Source organism: Salminus brasiliensis, chromosome 7 (genome assembly GCF_030463535.1).
Source record: "Salminus brasiliensis chromosome 7, fSalBra1.hap2, whole genome shotgun sequence".
NCBI lineage: Eukaryota > Metazoa > Chordata > Actinopteri > Characiformes > Bryconidae > Salminus > Salminus brasiliensis.
In genome coordinates, this window is record NC_132884.1 from 14,777,421 (window position 1) to 14,793,692 (window position 16,272).

The following is a 16,272-nucleotide window of genomic DNA, read 5'->3' on the forward strand; positions in this document are numbered from 1 at the left end:
TTTTCCCTGTAAATTTTCATTTATTTATTATGTAATTATGTTAAATTCACACATCCTTTAAAATAAAGAAAATGTGTTTAAAAGCTGTTTAAACCTGTTTTATATCAGCTTTGGGTTTTTAGTTCGACCAGTGATGCAGCTTACTCCCAATGTTAGTCATCTGACTTTTTTTCCATTATCTAATGAGCCGTCAAGATCATAGTGGCCCAAGAGAGAGATACGTTTGTATGACTCTTTGGTTGCCATGGGAAGTTTGAAGTTAGTAAAATAAGAGATAAAGTGCACTGATCATGTTTAAGAGAAATCTTAATTTGAAACTGGGTTTTTGATAAATTATGTGGTAAATTAGTTGGTCTCAGTCGCATGGCATGGGTCTTGCAACAGGATAATGACCCAAAACACACAGCTAAAAACACCCAAGAATGGCTAAGAGGAAAACATTGGACTATTCTGAAGTGCCCTTCTATGAGCCCTGACCTAAATCCTGTTGAGCATCTTTGAAAGAAGCTGAAACATGGCGTCTGTAAAAGGTACCCTTCAACAACTGGAGCAGTTTGCTCATGAGGAGTGGGCCAAAATACCTGCTGAGAGGTGTAGAAGTCTCATTGACAGTTACATTTTCATTGCATTCATACTATTACTTTTGTTAGATTGAAGTTATTTCAACTTGATTTCAAACTTTCATTTACAGAAGGGTACCAACAATTTTGTCCACGTGTGTATCTCCTCTTGGGTTCATTAGGAGTAACCTGTAATATGTTTTATATTCATTACGCATAAAGTGAAGGCTTTTTTTTTTTTTTTTTTTTACATTTGATCAGTATGGATCATAAAAAAATATGAAATCCAGTATCCCAAATGATTTGAATATTTATTTTGGAGTTTGAGTAAATAAATATTTTAACTGTATGAATACAGTGATACATGATAGAGTGTGTCCTTTGGCCTAGTTCAGCACATGCAACCACATTCGTGTGGAAAACTGCTGAAGCCAGTTGTCCAGAAGACGTTCATCAACACCCTCCACAAGGAGGGTCAGCCATAGAAGGTCATTGCTGAAAATGCTGGCAGAGTTTGCAGAGTGCTGTATCAAAGGATATTAATGGAAAGGTGTCTGGAAGGCTGTCTGAGACCTGAGAGGATTGTCAGTGAGGCTGGACGTCTCCAGGAAAGGGGTTACAACTGCTACATTTCTAATGACAAGTCACTCCTGAACCAGAGATGGGCTAAGGAGAAAAAGAACCGGACTTAGGCTCAGTGCACCAAAGATCCTAGTTCAGAGGCACAGAATCCAAGGTGTCTGAACTTCAGTGTGAAATATTGTCAGTCTGTGATGGTTTGGGTGCCATGTCATCTGCTAGTTTTGGTCCACTGTGTTATATTACATCCAAAGGACATGACAAAAAAGTCCCTAGTAGTAACTAGTCTGTTGTCACACTTCTATTCAATAGATCAACTTTCAGAAAAGATAAAGAAGGTGAAATAGACAGAAATTAGATACTGTTTTGTATCATGAAGAGGATGGAGGAGGGAATTGCTGTACAGATTTGTTTCTATCCTTGCAAGAGATTTTATACTTTCTGGTACATTCTTAAAAAGATGAAAATTGGCCAACTAAGAGTAGTAAATAAAATGATTATGAGCAGTTGTGCTCAAAAAGCATTTTTGAGATGTCCAGTTTACTCCCATATTTTAACTCGAGGTCTCTCTCTCTCTATTGTTCAAACTCCTTCCAGATGCTCCAGTTCATCCTAATAACTGCTGTGAAGTCTCTCCGGTCAGTGAGCTTCAGAATTATGATTCTGTCCTTGTTTGTCATTTTTCTCTGGGTGCTGTATAGTCACCCGGACCCAGAGCGGTTTGGAAATATGTTCAGGACCATCACCACCTTGTTTTAGGTGCTGACACTGGATGACTGATCCCTGGTCTGCAGTATCAGCAATAACAATGGTAAGGGCTCGCATCTTTCTAATAGTCAACATGTCACATGAAAACAAACTTATTAAAGTCATTAAAACAGAGAAGAATCAAACACGACAGATTTGATTCTGTTTTCATTCAAGAAATGATTCAATGCAGCAAATTTGACAACAGTTCAGGTTAATTATTTGGGTGATTGAGAGCAAATGTGGCTTAAGGAACTATTTATTGACACAACATTCAGATATAAACCAATAAATCTGTGTTTTAATTCATTTCCACCTGTTTTAAATACATACACAATAACGACAAACCACATCTAACTGACAATTGCTGTCTATTGTCAGTCCAGGTGGAATTTTAAGTAATATATTGGTTCGTTGTTTTGTACACCCAGCAGGAGCTGCTCACATCATGATTTTCATGATGTTCCTCTCAAGGTTTCTTTCTCTTGTTCTTACGGTGCTTTGCCTTGCCACTGACGCCATTGGCTTGCTCACTTGGGGCTCGGACCTGGATCTCCTTAAAATTATTCACAGTCACAGAAATTGACCAGGGGTGTCCAAACGTTTGTGTGCCACTGTACGTCGCTCACTTCATTGTGCGTAAATAAAGTGATATTGTGCTGGTTCTCTGTGCATGCTGTGTTTAAAATAGTAGCTATAATAAGATCAAGAAAAGACAAATTAAGCATGGAAATTCACGATAGGGGACATGTTAAGTATTGTCCTTCTTGATAGGCAGTTAATTAACCAGAGTTAGACTGATGATGAGATTCAGCTGACTGAACACAGGCAGACTTAAATGCGCTCAACCTGCTGAATGTAAAACTCACTTTCAGAGTAATGTAGTCACCACAAAGGTTTACCAAGTAGGTTAGACCATGATTAAATAATGATGAAGATGGATGATATCATTGTGATGCAAATTCAGTTCTAAGCGTTACAGAGCCTTTCATTCAGTTCAGTCCTATGACCTTTTATAAGCTGTTCATTAGAGCTGGACAATATGATGATATTTTATCATATGGTGATAATATGCTTTTCTAAGCATATCGAAGAGACTGTTTAATAAACAGTAATAAAGATAGTGATAATAAACACTGATCAGCTGCAGGTTTCATTACTAACAGTGTAATTACACTGGTTTATTAGATGAAGTGATCTTATTACATATTACGAACCATCAAGACTACTTAGATCTCAGGGTGCTGGCCTCTTACTCGTTCCCAAAATTCAGAAAACCTCAGCAGGGGGAAGAGCCTTTTCTTATAAAGCCCCCCAATTCTGGAATAACCTTCCAGATAATGTTCGGGGCTCAGACACAGTCTCAATCTTTAAATCTAAGCTGAAAACTAATCTGTGTAGTTTAGCTTTTGCTAATTAATGTTTCCCCTTAGATAAAGGTTTCAGGTCCAGGGGTTCGCGGACACAGGGAATTGTAGTACACTGAGATGCTGGAGCTGTCGTCTCCCTGCTTACACGCGATCACTCAGGGTTGTGGACGGTGGAGAATGCTGGTGGATGGACGCTAGCGTTTCAGGGTGCTCCCGTGTCTGTGTTACCTTCTGGCTCTCTCCTTTTAATTAGGTTGTTATAGTCAGACCTGCCGGAGTCGTCAGACACATTCTGATACTGCTCAACATTCTCTGCCCTTCATAAAATCCTCTCAGTACTAACTCTCTCTTGTTACCTTCTCTGAGTAAAATGGCCACCCAGCCTGACCTGCTGGAAGATTGCCCGCTGAGGTCCACTGTACCTGCATCAGACCAGCTGCCACCTACCAGTCCAACCATCAGACCCCCCCACCCACCACCACCCATATAACAGACCAGCGGCACACCCTCCTACCACTGCTACCTGTGTAATGACCATGTTAAAACCTAAATGGACTCGTAACTATCTGCCACTATTAATATCACCACTATTAACTATCTGTTGTATCAGGTTTGGTAATTTTTATCATTAATGTTTAAATAATCTGGCCAGAGGAGGATGGGTCCCTGTGAGTCTTGGTTCCTCCCAAGGTTTCTTCCTCCAGCTCTGAGGGAGTTTTTCCTTGCCACTGTCGCCGTTGGCTGCTCACTGGGGGTCTCTGATTCTTCATGTCTTACATTATTACTTCTTTTTGTCTCTGTCTTTTATTAATTAATAATTATGTAAAGCTGCTTTGTGATGACAACAGTTGTAAAAAGCGCTATACAAATAAATCTGACTTGACTTGAAGTGCAGCAGATATGAACAAAAATAACTATTCAGTACAGGGGGAAATCTGAATAGTAGTTTATAAGAATCTGTTGTCTACTGATGTGTTTAGTCAGTGATTACATGTATCGTGATAAATATTGTGTATCCCAAAACAAGTCTTTAAAAATTGTGATATAGTATTTTTACCATATCACCCAGCCCTACTGCTGGAACTTTCTGCTGCCTCTCAGCGAGAGAGTGATGGAGAACTAAAAAAAACCCCTAATCTTAATAACTGGAATAAATAGATGTATTTTTGATTCATGTAGATTTCCTGTAATTGCTAATTAAACCGTTCTAACTGCACATTCACATTTTAATCTATTATCGTGCAGTCGTCCAGTCTCTGGTCTAAATCATCTGCTATGTGAAGCTGACAACCTAAGTTGTCACGGTTGGCTGAAAGGACTGAAAGTTTTTATTAATATTTTCTGAACATTTTTATGGAACAGTCTGGAGGTAAATGTCTCTTTGAACTCAGTAAAAAAAAGCTGTGATATATTCATTTGAACACTTTAGTAATATCTCTGCTTCATAGTCATTTTTAGATGATCTGTTATTAATAGCGGTCCGTTGGTTCACTGCAGCGGAAGGAGTCGAGAGTCGAACCGAATCACTGTTCACTTCAGGCGAAGCTCCTCCCCCAGGTCTTAGCGCCCTGTCAAATCCGCACAGTTATAAATTAAAGAGGTGGTAACGCAGCTCAGTCATGAGACATTTTATGTAAAGTATATTTGTTAGAGTACATTTATTTAGATGGACTGAAGAACATTATAGGACCAAAAGTACAGATCAAGATCAAGTACTCTTGTTTAGAGTAAAAGTGATAGAGGAGAGCAGGGGTGTCATTAAAATGTTGCTGTGCCCCATTAAAATCACGGTGGGCTGAGCTACAAGACACGCCACACAAATTCCGTACAAGCACTACATTCCCCATAATGCCCCAGTGTCTTTCCAAAAGCTTGATAAGCTAACGTCTCAATCAGAAAGTTTATTCTGCACGTTATGAACATTCGGACTTTTTAAAAGAAAGTCAGCAAAACAGTGATAGCTCATTACTATATCTGTTAGTTATATCCACTTATAACCGTATAACCTACCAAAAATGCCTATTAGACTACCCATTAGATTAGTTTCCTAGTTAATAGGTAGCAAACTATCAAGTCAAGTCAAGTGGGTTTATTGTCATTTCAACTACATACAGAGTACACAGTGAAACGAAACAACGTTCCTCCCGGACCATGGTGCAACATAGACAGTGCATACAGAACACAAGTGCAACACAAACAAACAAACAAGTGCGGACAGACAACACAGTACAGACAGAGGATAATAAATAATGACTGTAGTGTGCAAGTTGTGCAATGTGCGATAAATAGAGTCCAGTGAGGTAGTAAAGTTATCAGTGCAAATGCTTGTGCAAAAAATGCTTCCCATGTTATCTGGGATAAATGGTTGGAAAGAGAGAGAGAGGGAGAGAGAGAGAGAGAGGGAGAGTATAAGATATCAGTTCAGGAGTTGAGTTGTGTTGAGGAGTCTGATGGCTTGGGGGAAGAAGCTATTGCAGAGTCTGGTCGTGTTGGACCGGATGCTGCGGTACCTTCTTCCTGATGGCAGGAGGGAGAACAGACTGTGTGAAGGGTGGGTGGAGTCATCCACAATGCTGGTTGCTTTGCGGATGCAGCGGGTGGTGTAAATGTCCATGACAGAGGGGAGAGAGACTCCGATGATCTTCTCAGCTGTCCTCACAATGCGTTGGAGGGACTTGCGGTCAGAGGCTGTGCAGGTCCCAAACCAGGCAGTGATGCAGCTGCTTAGGATGCTCTCTATGGTTCCCCTATAGAAGAGGGTGAGGATGGGTGGAGGGAGACAGGCCTTTCTCAGCTTCCGGAGGAAGTAGAGACGCTGTTGGGCTGTCAGCTAGCTAATTTGCAGGAACTGATGAAGAAAGTGCTGTATGTACACCTAAATCACCACTATTACCTACCTACCTACCGTACTGATTAATTACTCGGTAGGTAATAGTGAACCAGTGACTATGGTTGTACAATATTGTGGTTGACACTAATACTAACACGCTGCAGTTACCCCATATACCTAGTAGGGGGCGCTGCGGAACAACAATGAAGGGCAATCCCCAGAAGTGGTTTCGAGAGTATGTGCATGGCTGTTGTTTTGAGGATACTTGGCTGTGTCTGCTGACTGTAATAAAAGGAACCTATTCACTCGACCTTCCAGCTGCCACATATATGTTTATTAGGCTTCCACACCACAAGTAAGGAATCTCCCAATGGTAGTTCACCATTAACTACAGAAGAATGGCGGATGTCTCCTGGAGAACAATTTAGCTACTACTCCTTCATAATAATCACTAATTACATCTGCTTGATTACTGGTCACAACAACATCCTCTGCTCAGCTAAAAATCTTACATAAGAACTATAAACCTGACCTACTCCAACATTTCAGTGTCTAAATGATCAGTGCTAATTGTAAAAGACGTCCTTAAAGGAATCCCATATCCTGTAATCCTCAGCATCAGACAAATATTAGCAAATTGAGAAAATAAAAGTGCCAAAATACCACAATTTCAAGTAGTTTCAATCTTTTAAAATCCAAATGTATTTTTTTGTTAGATTAAGAATTAAGCATTTAAAATGTGTATCCTTCTCATATTTCAGGCTGGCAACCATAGATGTCTCATCCTAAGGCCTGGTTGCCCAGCCTGAAATATGAGAAGGATGTCAATTGGGCCATTGACTTATGAGTAGAGTCAGGTGGGGTGGTTGATGTGGTGGAGCCTGAATACTCCCTGTTGAGGGCCTGCACTACCATAGATGTGTATGCTTTTTGAACAACGGTCAATAAAAATATGTGTAAGGGGAAGCTTTTGCCCAGATGTCCTGATAGGAACTCTATATAAGCCACAGGCAGAATCAGACCTATTTAGACTGCTTTGGGGAACACTGTCTGTCTCAGAAAACGCATTATATACGACTGCCTTAGTCTTTAAACCTTCTTTGGAAACTTTATGTCATTGAATTCGGAGCTGGAGTGATTTTTGCATGATTTTCACAGACTAGCACTCACGTACTCCACAGACCAGCACTAAACCACAGCAAATGTACATTGGCATTGAAATGAAAATAAAGGTGTTAAAATCTCTTATTTATTTATCTATTCTCACATACTTTAAAGACCACCCCAACAGTCTGAATAGAAGAATTTCTTTATTGCACAGGCATCATAATAAAGTCTTATTTCCCCCAATATTGCATAAACACATACAAAATACATATGTTATAGAGTTGTTCCAGTATTCAGGATCATCATAACTAACTCATGGAGTCTGTTTTTCAAACATGTTAAAACCTGAAGCACCTGTTGTAAAACCATTCAGTGTGACTATTCAATGTCATGGGTTTTAAATAATTTGTATGAAGCTGTAAGAAAAGAAAACAAACTTCTGTTTGTTAAGCTGTTTCAAATATGAAACAATGATGAACTATTCCGTATTCAGATGCTGTGGGGTTTGATATTACACAGCAGTTATTAGTAGGTGCATCAAACCTCAGGAAAGCTTAATATAGTGATGCATCATTTTTTCTATAGTTAGCATATAAAAAGTAAGTTCACCTGTTCAAATGGACACTGTCTACTGTTCGGTGAACTTGCTAAACTGACTACTTACTAGGTGCACCAATGAAGTATAAAAACAAAACACTTTTTTTAAAAGTGTAGCAGACACAGACAGTAACTCCTATCTAATGTGGATTCTGTTTAAATAATCAGAAGATCAGGACATGTCATAGTCTGATGCTCGGTAGGCTGGTTAAGTTAGCTTTGCTAGCAGAGCAACTGCCTTCACATCACGCTGACATGATCTGCCATGGTGGACCTGGAGTCCCAGTCATCAGTGAGAATGTTACAGAAGGGGAGGAGCATTTTCAGGGCTTGACTTTTCACCTTAAGGTCGCGATCGAGCGGGTTAAACCGCAGGTCCAGAGTTAGCCTCTGAGCGGGCCGATATATTTGCACTCTCTGGCCAAACTCCAGCAGGTCAGCAGGTAGTATGAAGTTTGAGCTGTTCAAAAGGTAAAACAAAGTAAGAGTTTGTTAAAATGACATATCAGTAGAAACACATGCATACACTAATTTAATATTATACTGTAAGCTCGAACATAGGTGGACACTCTTGCTAATTAGTGGGCTTGACTATTTCAGCCACATCCATTCCCAAAATAAAAAGCAAGCATGCAGCTCAGTCACAGCAGAAGGGCTTGTACTAAAGAGTGCAGTAATTTTGTAAATGGTCATAAGCGTTTGGAGACTAAATAAATAAATCTGGGTTTGGCAGATTGCTGGGGAATATCTCCTGCCAAAATGCTAAGTGCAAACTGTAAAGTTGGGTGGAGGGTCCAGGGAAGGGAAAAGCTTAATACTGCAGCATACACGCGCACTGTAGAGAACTGTGTGCTTCTAACTTTGTGGCCACAGCTTGGGGAAGACCCTTTCCTGTTTCACCATGACAATGTAGCAATACACAAAGCAAGAGTTAGCTGGAAGAGCAAGACTGGCATGCTGGCGAGCTTTGACCTCATCCTCATCAAACTCTTTTAGGGTGAAAAAATACAGATGACAGTTTTGGAATGAATAAACACAGAGATGTAATGTTCGGTTGTGCACTTATTTAGCCATGTAGAATGCATTATCAACATAAACCACATTGAAAAAGTACCAAATAAGCAAAAGCCAATATGCATTATACACTATTCACTAATCAGTCATAACATTAGCACTACTAACAGGTAACACGAAATACACTGATTATCTTCATCTACAGTGATCTGTCAAGGGGTGGGATATATTAGACAGTTAAAAGCATGAGAACCCATCAAAAGTGCTCCAAGAAAGGACAACCGGTGAACCAGCGACAGGGTCATGGGCACCTACGGCTCAAAGATGTGATCAATTGAGGCCCCACCTCACACCTTACAGCAGGACTTCTGTTGGTCTGTTGCTAATATCTTGGTGCCAGATAGCACAGGACGCCTTCAGAGGTCTTGTGAAGTCGGTGCCTCGAATGGTCAGATGTTGTGTGTGTTGCTGTTGTGGCGTCATAAGGGAACCTACTCAAAGTTAGGCAGGTGGTGTTAATGTGATGGCTGATATGTGTGTTATCAATATTACCTGAGGTCCAGTTTTGTTATTTTGCTGGGGCAGTCTCCTAGGAACAGATCTGCGATCTCAATGGCACTTGTAGCTGTTAGAGAAAAATGTGGGTCAGTTTTTAAACTTTACACTTTAATTCCTTCACTCTCATGACTACAAAATGTACAGATAAAGTCTTAACAGACTTGGTTAACTTGGGATGGTCTGCAATTGATCCAATATGAATCTAGTAGGACAGGACTAATTTCAGAGCAATTTTGAATGTACTGGATGTTGCAGTATTTGCAGAGTCTGTGATTTGATTAACCCGTTCCCTGGATAATAATAGTAATAGCAGTGCTTTTCCAATATTTTATTTTAGCGTGATAAAATTTTTGTTATCGTGATAATATTTTTGTCTAAGCATATGGAGGATGTTGTTAGTGCTTAATAAACACTGATCAGCTGCAAGTTTCATTCTTAACAGTGTAATTATACTAGTTTAATTAGATAAAGTGCAGCAGATGTTGAATAAAAACAACTGTATTCAGTACAGTAGAGGATCTGAATAATAGTTTAAAAGGATATGTCACTACTGATGTTTTTAGTCTGTGATTACATGTATCGTGATAAATATTGTGCATCACCCAGCTCTAACAGACATGCACTGTTTATCCAAATAGTACAGAGTAGTGATCTTAATAGTGATCTCACCCAGTCGATTCTGAGACAGTGATAGAGAGTGGAGTGAACACAGCCCCCTGACTGCCACCACAAATGGCACCAGAAAATCCTTCTTTTCTCTGCATTTCTCAAGCAGTCTGCAGTCTTTCAATGATAGCTCTACAAGAATGATTATACAGGAGAAAATATGAAATAATATAAGGTGATCTTTTAAACACTGAAAAGGAAGTTTGGTGAGAAACAACAACATACATTTACAGAAGTAAATTTACAAAAATCAAAAGTCTGGTTTGACTTGCAATAGAGCTAAAAGGCTAATGCAGCTTACAAGTAATGAAAGTCTATACCCCAGCCATTAATACTGGTTAGATGATCACTATTAGACTGGCTTATGTTGTTTCTGGTATTGTATGACACACCTGTATATATAAAAGTGAACAAAGGTATAAACATCATTCAAATGGCTTTTGTCCATGTTACATTTGGGTTAAGGGGAAATTTATACTTTTTTCAAATGAGTACTTTAAACATGATATTTTGAATTACCCTCTAGGATGGAGTTCTCTAGAAGATGAATAATTTCTTGGTGACAGTTTGTCAAGTTAATGTCTTCCAATATTAGTACCTTCAAGAGAGGATTCGACTCTGAAAGGGATAAAGAGGTTGCATATCAATCACTCCAATCTTTTCTGCAATCTTGTTTAGTGTATTGCATGCATCAACTAATTTTTCCTTGCTGCAGTACCCGACAAAGCGTGAAGCAACAGGTGCGCATGATGTATTCCCGTGACGTGAAGGCTACTGAGATTTGGAGCATGTTGAAGCACAGCCGGCAAGTTCTGTACTGCCTGGCCTGCAGTTGATTTCAACGAGAGCTTTTCAAGAGAGAATTCTGCATAAAAAAAAGACAAAAAACACAGTAGGTGATGATTACACCACTGTCACTGTTTCACTATTTTAGATTTGGTTTGAGCTAAATGCAGCATTTCCTTGTTGATGCATATTATAAATTGTTCTAATTTAACATAGAATTCAAGTAATTTGTATGAAGCAGTAAACAATCAATATGCATCCAGAATTATGAATAGAGCTGTAGATGCTTCTAAAACCAGGGAAAGCTCAAGAATAAATGTATGAATAGTTATGAACTTAAAAATATTGAATACACAATTTATAAATGATAATATATTAAAACAATCAGTGTCTAATATTTAAATCTACAGAATATTTTTCTATTAAAAAAAAATATTCAAACTTCTTTTTATTTATACAACAAATAGGAAAATGCATTCAAATGATTACCTGTGTCCTGTCTGAATTGTAAGTTTTGGCCTGCTTTAATTCTGTTGTCCCGCGGCAGGTTGATGTCCAGTGAGAGGCTGTGCAGCTTCGAGCCGGCGGTCAGCAGGTCGGCTAAGATATTTTGGCCGCAGACATTACCCATGCTTAGGTCCCTCAGGGAACAATGGGGGTTCAGGAAAAGCTTTCTCAGGGACTCAACAAAGCCAGCTACGTCATCTTCCCAAAGAGGCTCTGCATACACAATTGTTTTCATTTTATTGCCTCTGATATCACACTGCACAACATACTTATTACATACACAAGTACACTACAGGGATACGGCAGGGTTCTAATGGGCTGTCCAGTGTTGTCTCATTTAAAAAGCAGAGCTGTATCAAGAGCTTTTCAAACGTCAAATACGGCTCTGCCTGACCCATCATCCTTTAAGATCCACAGAAGACAAGCATCCAGACTTTTTTCTGTCCTGGCACCGAAGTGGTGGAATGAACTTCCCCTGGCAGACTAAAGACTTGTGTTTAGTAGTATCTAAGCTTAGAGATATCTTTTGGATCCTAGCCAATACAAACTAGCTAAGGATATTTACAGTGAAGTAATGTAAACAGTAAAGCACTTTTGTAAGTCGCTCTGCATAAGAGCATCTGCTAAAACCTGAGCCAACCGTTTAAAGGTTTAAAGAATGATCCAATTTGAAGGTTCTTCACACTCACGCCTTAGGGCTCATTTATGCTTAACGTTAAATACGGATATGGATGGAGCTTGTTGACTGGACTCTGCGTTAATTCTGGCTGTATTTGTGCACATTCTCTGAAAGCTTAAGGATATGGACGGAACGGAGCAGTACCACTGGAAATTTCCCTAGTTTCCAGAGTTCCCTAGTTTCCACCGTTACATGTTTTGTCTTTTAGTAGTAAACACAGGAAGTACATTAGCATGACCTCCTCCATGGTCACAGTTTTTGTTGTTGTTAGAACAGGTGTCTAGACAGCAGTACAAGAACAGTGCTACTCTATTTCCGAGTTACACTGATTGTTTAATGTATAAATGCATGTACACGCTGTAGTACTGTCCTGGCAATCAAATGCTGCGACAAAATTCCAGTCAAGACTGTACTGAATTGGTGGAATTACAGGACACAGAGTAGCAGTGAGAAGAAGCACTCCAAGCTCCAAAAGCTCAGGTTACATGAGTGTTAACAGTGCCTGAATGTGAAGAGTTTTTACCCTGTTATCACATGTTTTGCATCTAAAAAGACAACAGATATTTGCTTTTGGACTTACGGGTTCCGTACAGATTAAGGGACTGAAGGCACAACCATGAGGAAAGGAGGCGAGATACTGTAGCCAAGGAACGCACTTCCAGGTCCAGTGAACGAATCTGACCCACACCACATCTCCCATTAATGCTACAAGATGGAGAAAATTTGCTGCATAACTTGTTGTCATCCCTATAGAGATCTAAACGAGGGCATTTGGGCGCAGATGGTCCCTCCTCTGCCCAACGATCATCATTACACGAGGCATCTAGTAAGAGAAGGTAATATGGGAAAAACATAATATTATGATAACTGCAGACATGTAGCATTTATTCCTAAACGGATTGCGATACTGGTTGTACTTTACTTTGGTGTATAAAACTATATTACCTTGTCTTGTTTACTTTAATGTGTAAAGCACTTACTACTATTAATGATAGTAGGGATGGCATATTGATATGAGTGGGTATTACTATTGGGCCAATACCAGCAGAAAATCTGCACTACTACTAACTAACTACGAAAACTATTATTATTATTATTATTATTGTTATTACTACTACTACTATTACAGTACTCACCCCTGCTGTCTGTAGTAGCTGAAGCTTGAGGATCGTTCCAGTAAGGTCCCCTACATCTTGAGGTAATCCAGCTAAACAGAGAGCAGTCAGGAGTTCTCTTCAAAACCACCTCAGTCACAGAGCCGTGGTCAAGAAGTCGGTGGAGAACAAATAAAACATCTGTGTTTCCATGTTGGAGAAGAGCCACAGCGTCGAAGAGTCTGAGGCACCTCACTCTCCCTTCCAGAACGGACAGGATTGGCCCAAGCTCCTCCGAAGCCAGCCGGCAGCCCCCTCGTGCCGCGAGGGTGAGTGAGAGCACCTGCACATGTTTGGCTGACATGGACAGAACCGCATAATCACTCAGGTTTGAAAGGATGTTCTGCACTTGTGCCTTTCTGAACAGAACCATGTGAAACAAACTCTCCAAACACTTCTGCTTCCAGTTCTCCTCAGGCTGCATGAACTGAAACAGTAACATCACACAGTTAGTTGACCACATCCCTGTCCATTTTCCTAATTTTATGAACAATAATACTTTATTAAATGTAGTTTTTAAAATGACAACCAAGACATTAACATGTTTTTCAGATGTGTTACTGAATCACAGATTTCACAGAACGTGTACAGTACACGTTACTGTAATTACGCAAATATCTACAAGAAGTAGTAAACACAGCCTCCGTAGCTAATCAACCATAAAACACACTAGGCTTTATTTACCAACCGTTCTCTTAAGTTTTCATGAGGATTCTGACAATCACCAGTGTTTTTTCTATTTGGGATTTTAACAATTTACGAGGACAATAAGATCCATCATTATAAGAGCAGAGTTGTGAATAATTCTGAGGTTTAACAACAGGTGAAACTGATGCAGACTTTTTCGACAAATACAAATGAATGATGCCCAACATTTTTAGCTAAATCCTAATGCATTTACTCTACGTTTTATAACATATCAACATATTATAAAAATCATCAATGGGGCCTAAGCAAAGGTTTGATCTCCCTACTGCATTGCAAAAGCTCTGTTTTAACACAGTCTCAAACCTTGATTTGCAACACTGAATGCACAAACATTGTCTTTACAGACAAGTCGTACAAAGGAAACTTTAACAAAACGTGGCATTTCAAGTAAGCTACAGAACATCTAGAGAAGCCAGATGAGTGCTGTAAACAAGTGCTGTGAGATGGTAAAATTCTGATTAGCTAAAAAGGCTATATTTACTACTTCTTAATTAAAAAATAATAAAGCAAAAAGACAAAAAAAGACCCAAAACAAACAAAAAAAACCCAAAATGTGTCATGACCGCCCAAATGTTTGCATAAGACGGTGTGTATGTATTCGCCAAAGCAAAAAGGAAAGTAACAAACACGCAACCTTTAACTTGCATCGCCATGTACGATTCAAATCTCTCCATTTTGCTGCCCATGCGAATTGGAGGGAAGTAGAAACTCCTAAAATCACAACAGATATTATTATGTTGTCACTTATAAACATGATCTGATCTGATCTTTTATAGAATAAAAGAGACTGTCAGAAGTCAATAGTTTTGTGACTTACTTTTAAGAAGCGCAGTTTTTTCAATTCTGTCCAGATAGAACATGTTCAGATGAGGCAACAAATCTTTGAGAAGTGAAGCTGGCAAATCTAGATTAACATTAAAATAAACATTTTCATGGGCACCAAATTCAAGGGGCAACATCTTTGTACCAATTTCAAACATGGAAACTGTATACATATAAACAGAATACAGAGGGGGCAAAAGTGCCATACTGAAGCAGAAGTACGCTTCTATAGAAACGTACAGTACAAAAATAAAAATATATGTTTTTATATTTTGAGTTTCTAATTCTATTTTCTAATGACAGCAATATGTGCCCCCTGAGCATACATAATGGTTAATGCTAGAACTACAAAATGACCTGCATCACAAAACAGACATTTTAATCCCTGTTTTGTTTTTTCTAACTTATGTAACATAACATAACGTAAACATAGCATCCAGTCTGAGGGCCAAAAAGCTGCATTGATGCATTTTGGCCTTCAGACAAGACATACAAGACTGAACATCACCACAAACACACCACCCCCACTGTGAAGCACGGTGGTGCTAGCATCAATTTAACTCATTCGGGTAGTCACAGGTGTCTTGATGCAGTTTTTGAGTTATGAGAAAATGTAAAAATAATAAATAAAAGACTTAGCATTTCAAAGAAGTGAGAAAGAATCTAAGAGGAATGTGAAAGCGTCTGAAAATAACAACAAGGCATCTAAAATGTAGCTTGCCCTGCAACTGCAGACTTAATATCTTATTAAATTAGTGACTTAGTATTTTAAAATATAAAATAATGACAGTATCCCCAAATAACAAGAAAGCATCTCAAATAAATGATAAAATAGGTATTTGGCACCTCAAACTGAGACAGTGAGCTCGTAGTCAGGCTTCCTGTCAGGTGGATCAGGGCTGGTTTTACAGTTTTACAGTTCACCATCAATAACAATAACAAGCGTGTACACAAGGACATGTAGCCACTCCACTCTGCGATCTTTACTGTCATTTAATTCACATGTGCATCTATCTGAGTCAGAGTCAACCAGCACACATGTATAATCGGGGCTGTCAGTGAATTAGCACTAGTCGTGTCATATGGATGTTCTTACCACTGATTCTCTTCTCCAGCACGTCCATATTCTGGGCTACTGCTCTGATACACATGGAAACCAGAGTTGTTGCCATGCTGTTGGCCAACTACTACTCCAGCTCGCAGTGCTGACACAGTCTGGGATGATACTTCACAAAAGCAATGTCTGCTCATCTCACACAAACAGAGAAACCACACCAAGACACTGTTTCCAACACACCCGAGATCTCTACACCTACAACTGATAGCAAACAGGCGGCCGGCATCCAGGAATCTTCCACAACGACGATCACGATCAAGATTTCAAAATAAAAGCCCTGACTTCGCAATAATAAGCAGTTACAAAAAGTCCCTACTCTCTAAAATCATTAGCACTGTGTTATTGTAGATTCTCAATTATAAAAAAACAAACTCAATTATAAATGTAAAACTACGGGCTATTATCAATTCCTAATAAACTAAGACGAAAAAAAACCCGGAAAATTTGGGCCCTTAACGCCTGTACCTAGAT

The 16,272-nt window shown here is 39.3% G+C and overlaps 1 protein-coding gene across 2 annotated transcripts; it reads right to left on the minus strand.

The window, feature by feature from the left end:
* Window positions 1-7,333: 7,333 nt before the first annotated feature.
* Window positions 7,334-16,001, minus strand: lrrc41 (leucine rich repeat containing 41). Of its 2 annotated transcripts, XM_072682950.1 has the most exons (11): window positions 15,781-16,001; window positions 14,680-14,766; window positions 14,497-14,573; window positions 13,137-13,581; window positions 12,581-12,823; window positions 11,304-11,534; window positions 10,747-10,893; window positions 10,548-10,646; window positions 10,032-10,160; window positions 9,357-9,429; window positions 7,334-8,250 (listed from the first exon to the last, which is right to left on the minus strand). In XM_072682950.1, exons 1-11 carry the CDS (start codon window positions 15,854-15,856, stop codon window positions 8,031-8,033), a joined length of 1,827 nt encoding a protein of 608 aa, XP_072539051.1. In that variant the 5' UTR covers window positions 15,857-16,001; the 3' UTR covers window positions 7,334-8,030. The 2 variants fall into 2 exon arrangements, with proteins under 2 accessions (XP_072539051.1, XP_072539052.1); XM_072682951.1 differs by lacking the exons at window positions 14,497-14,573; window positions 14,680-14,766 and having other exon boundaries at window positions 15,781-15,826.
* Window positions 16,002-16,272: the final 271 nt, after the last annotated feature.

Bases quoted from the DNA above. Each gene is read 5' to 3' on its own strand.
- lrrc41 (XM_072682950.1), bottom strand. From the start codon at position 15,856: ATGGCAACAACTCTGGTTTCCATGTGTATCAGAGCAGTAGCCCAGAAT. The intron at 13,582-14,496 runs GTTGCGTGTTTG...TTACTGTTTCAG, and splicing joins CATGGCGATGCAAGTTAAAG to TTCATGCAGCCTGAGGAGAA. The intron at 8,251-9,356 runs GTAATATTGATA...CCTTTTGAACAG, and splicing joins ATAACAAAACTGGACCTCAG to CTCAAACTTCATACTACCTG.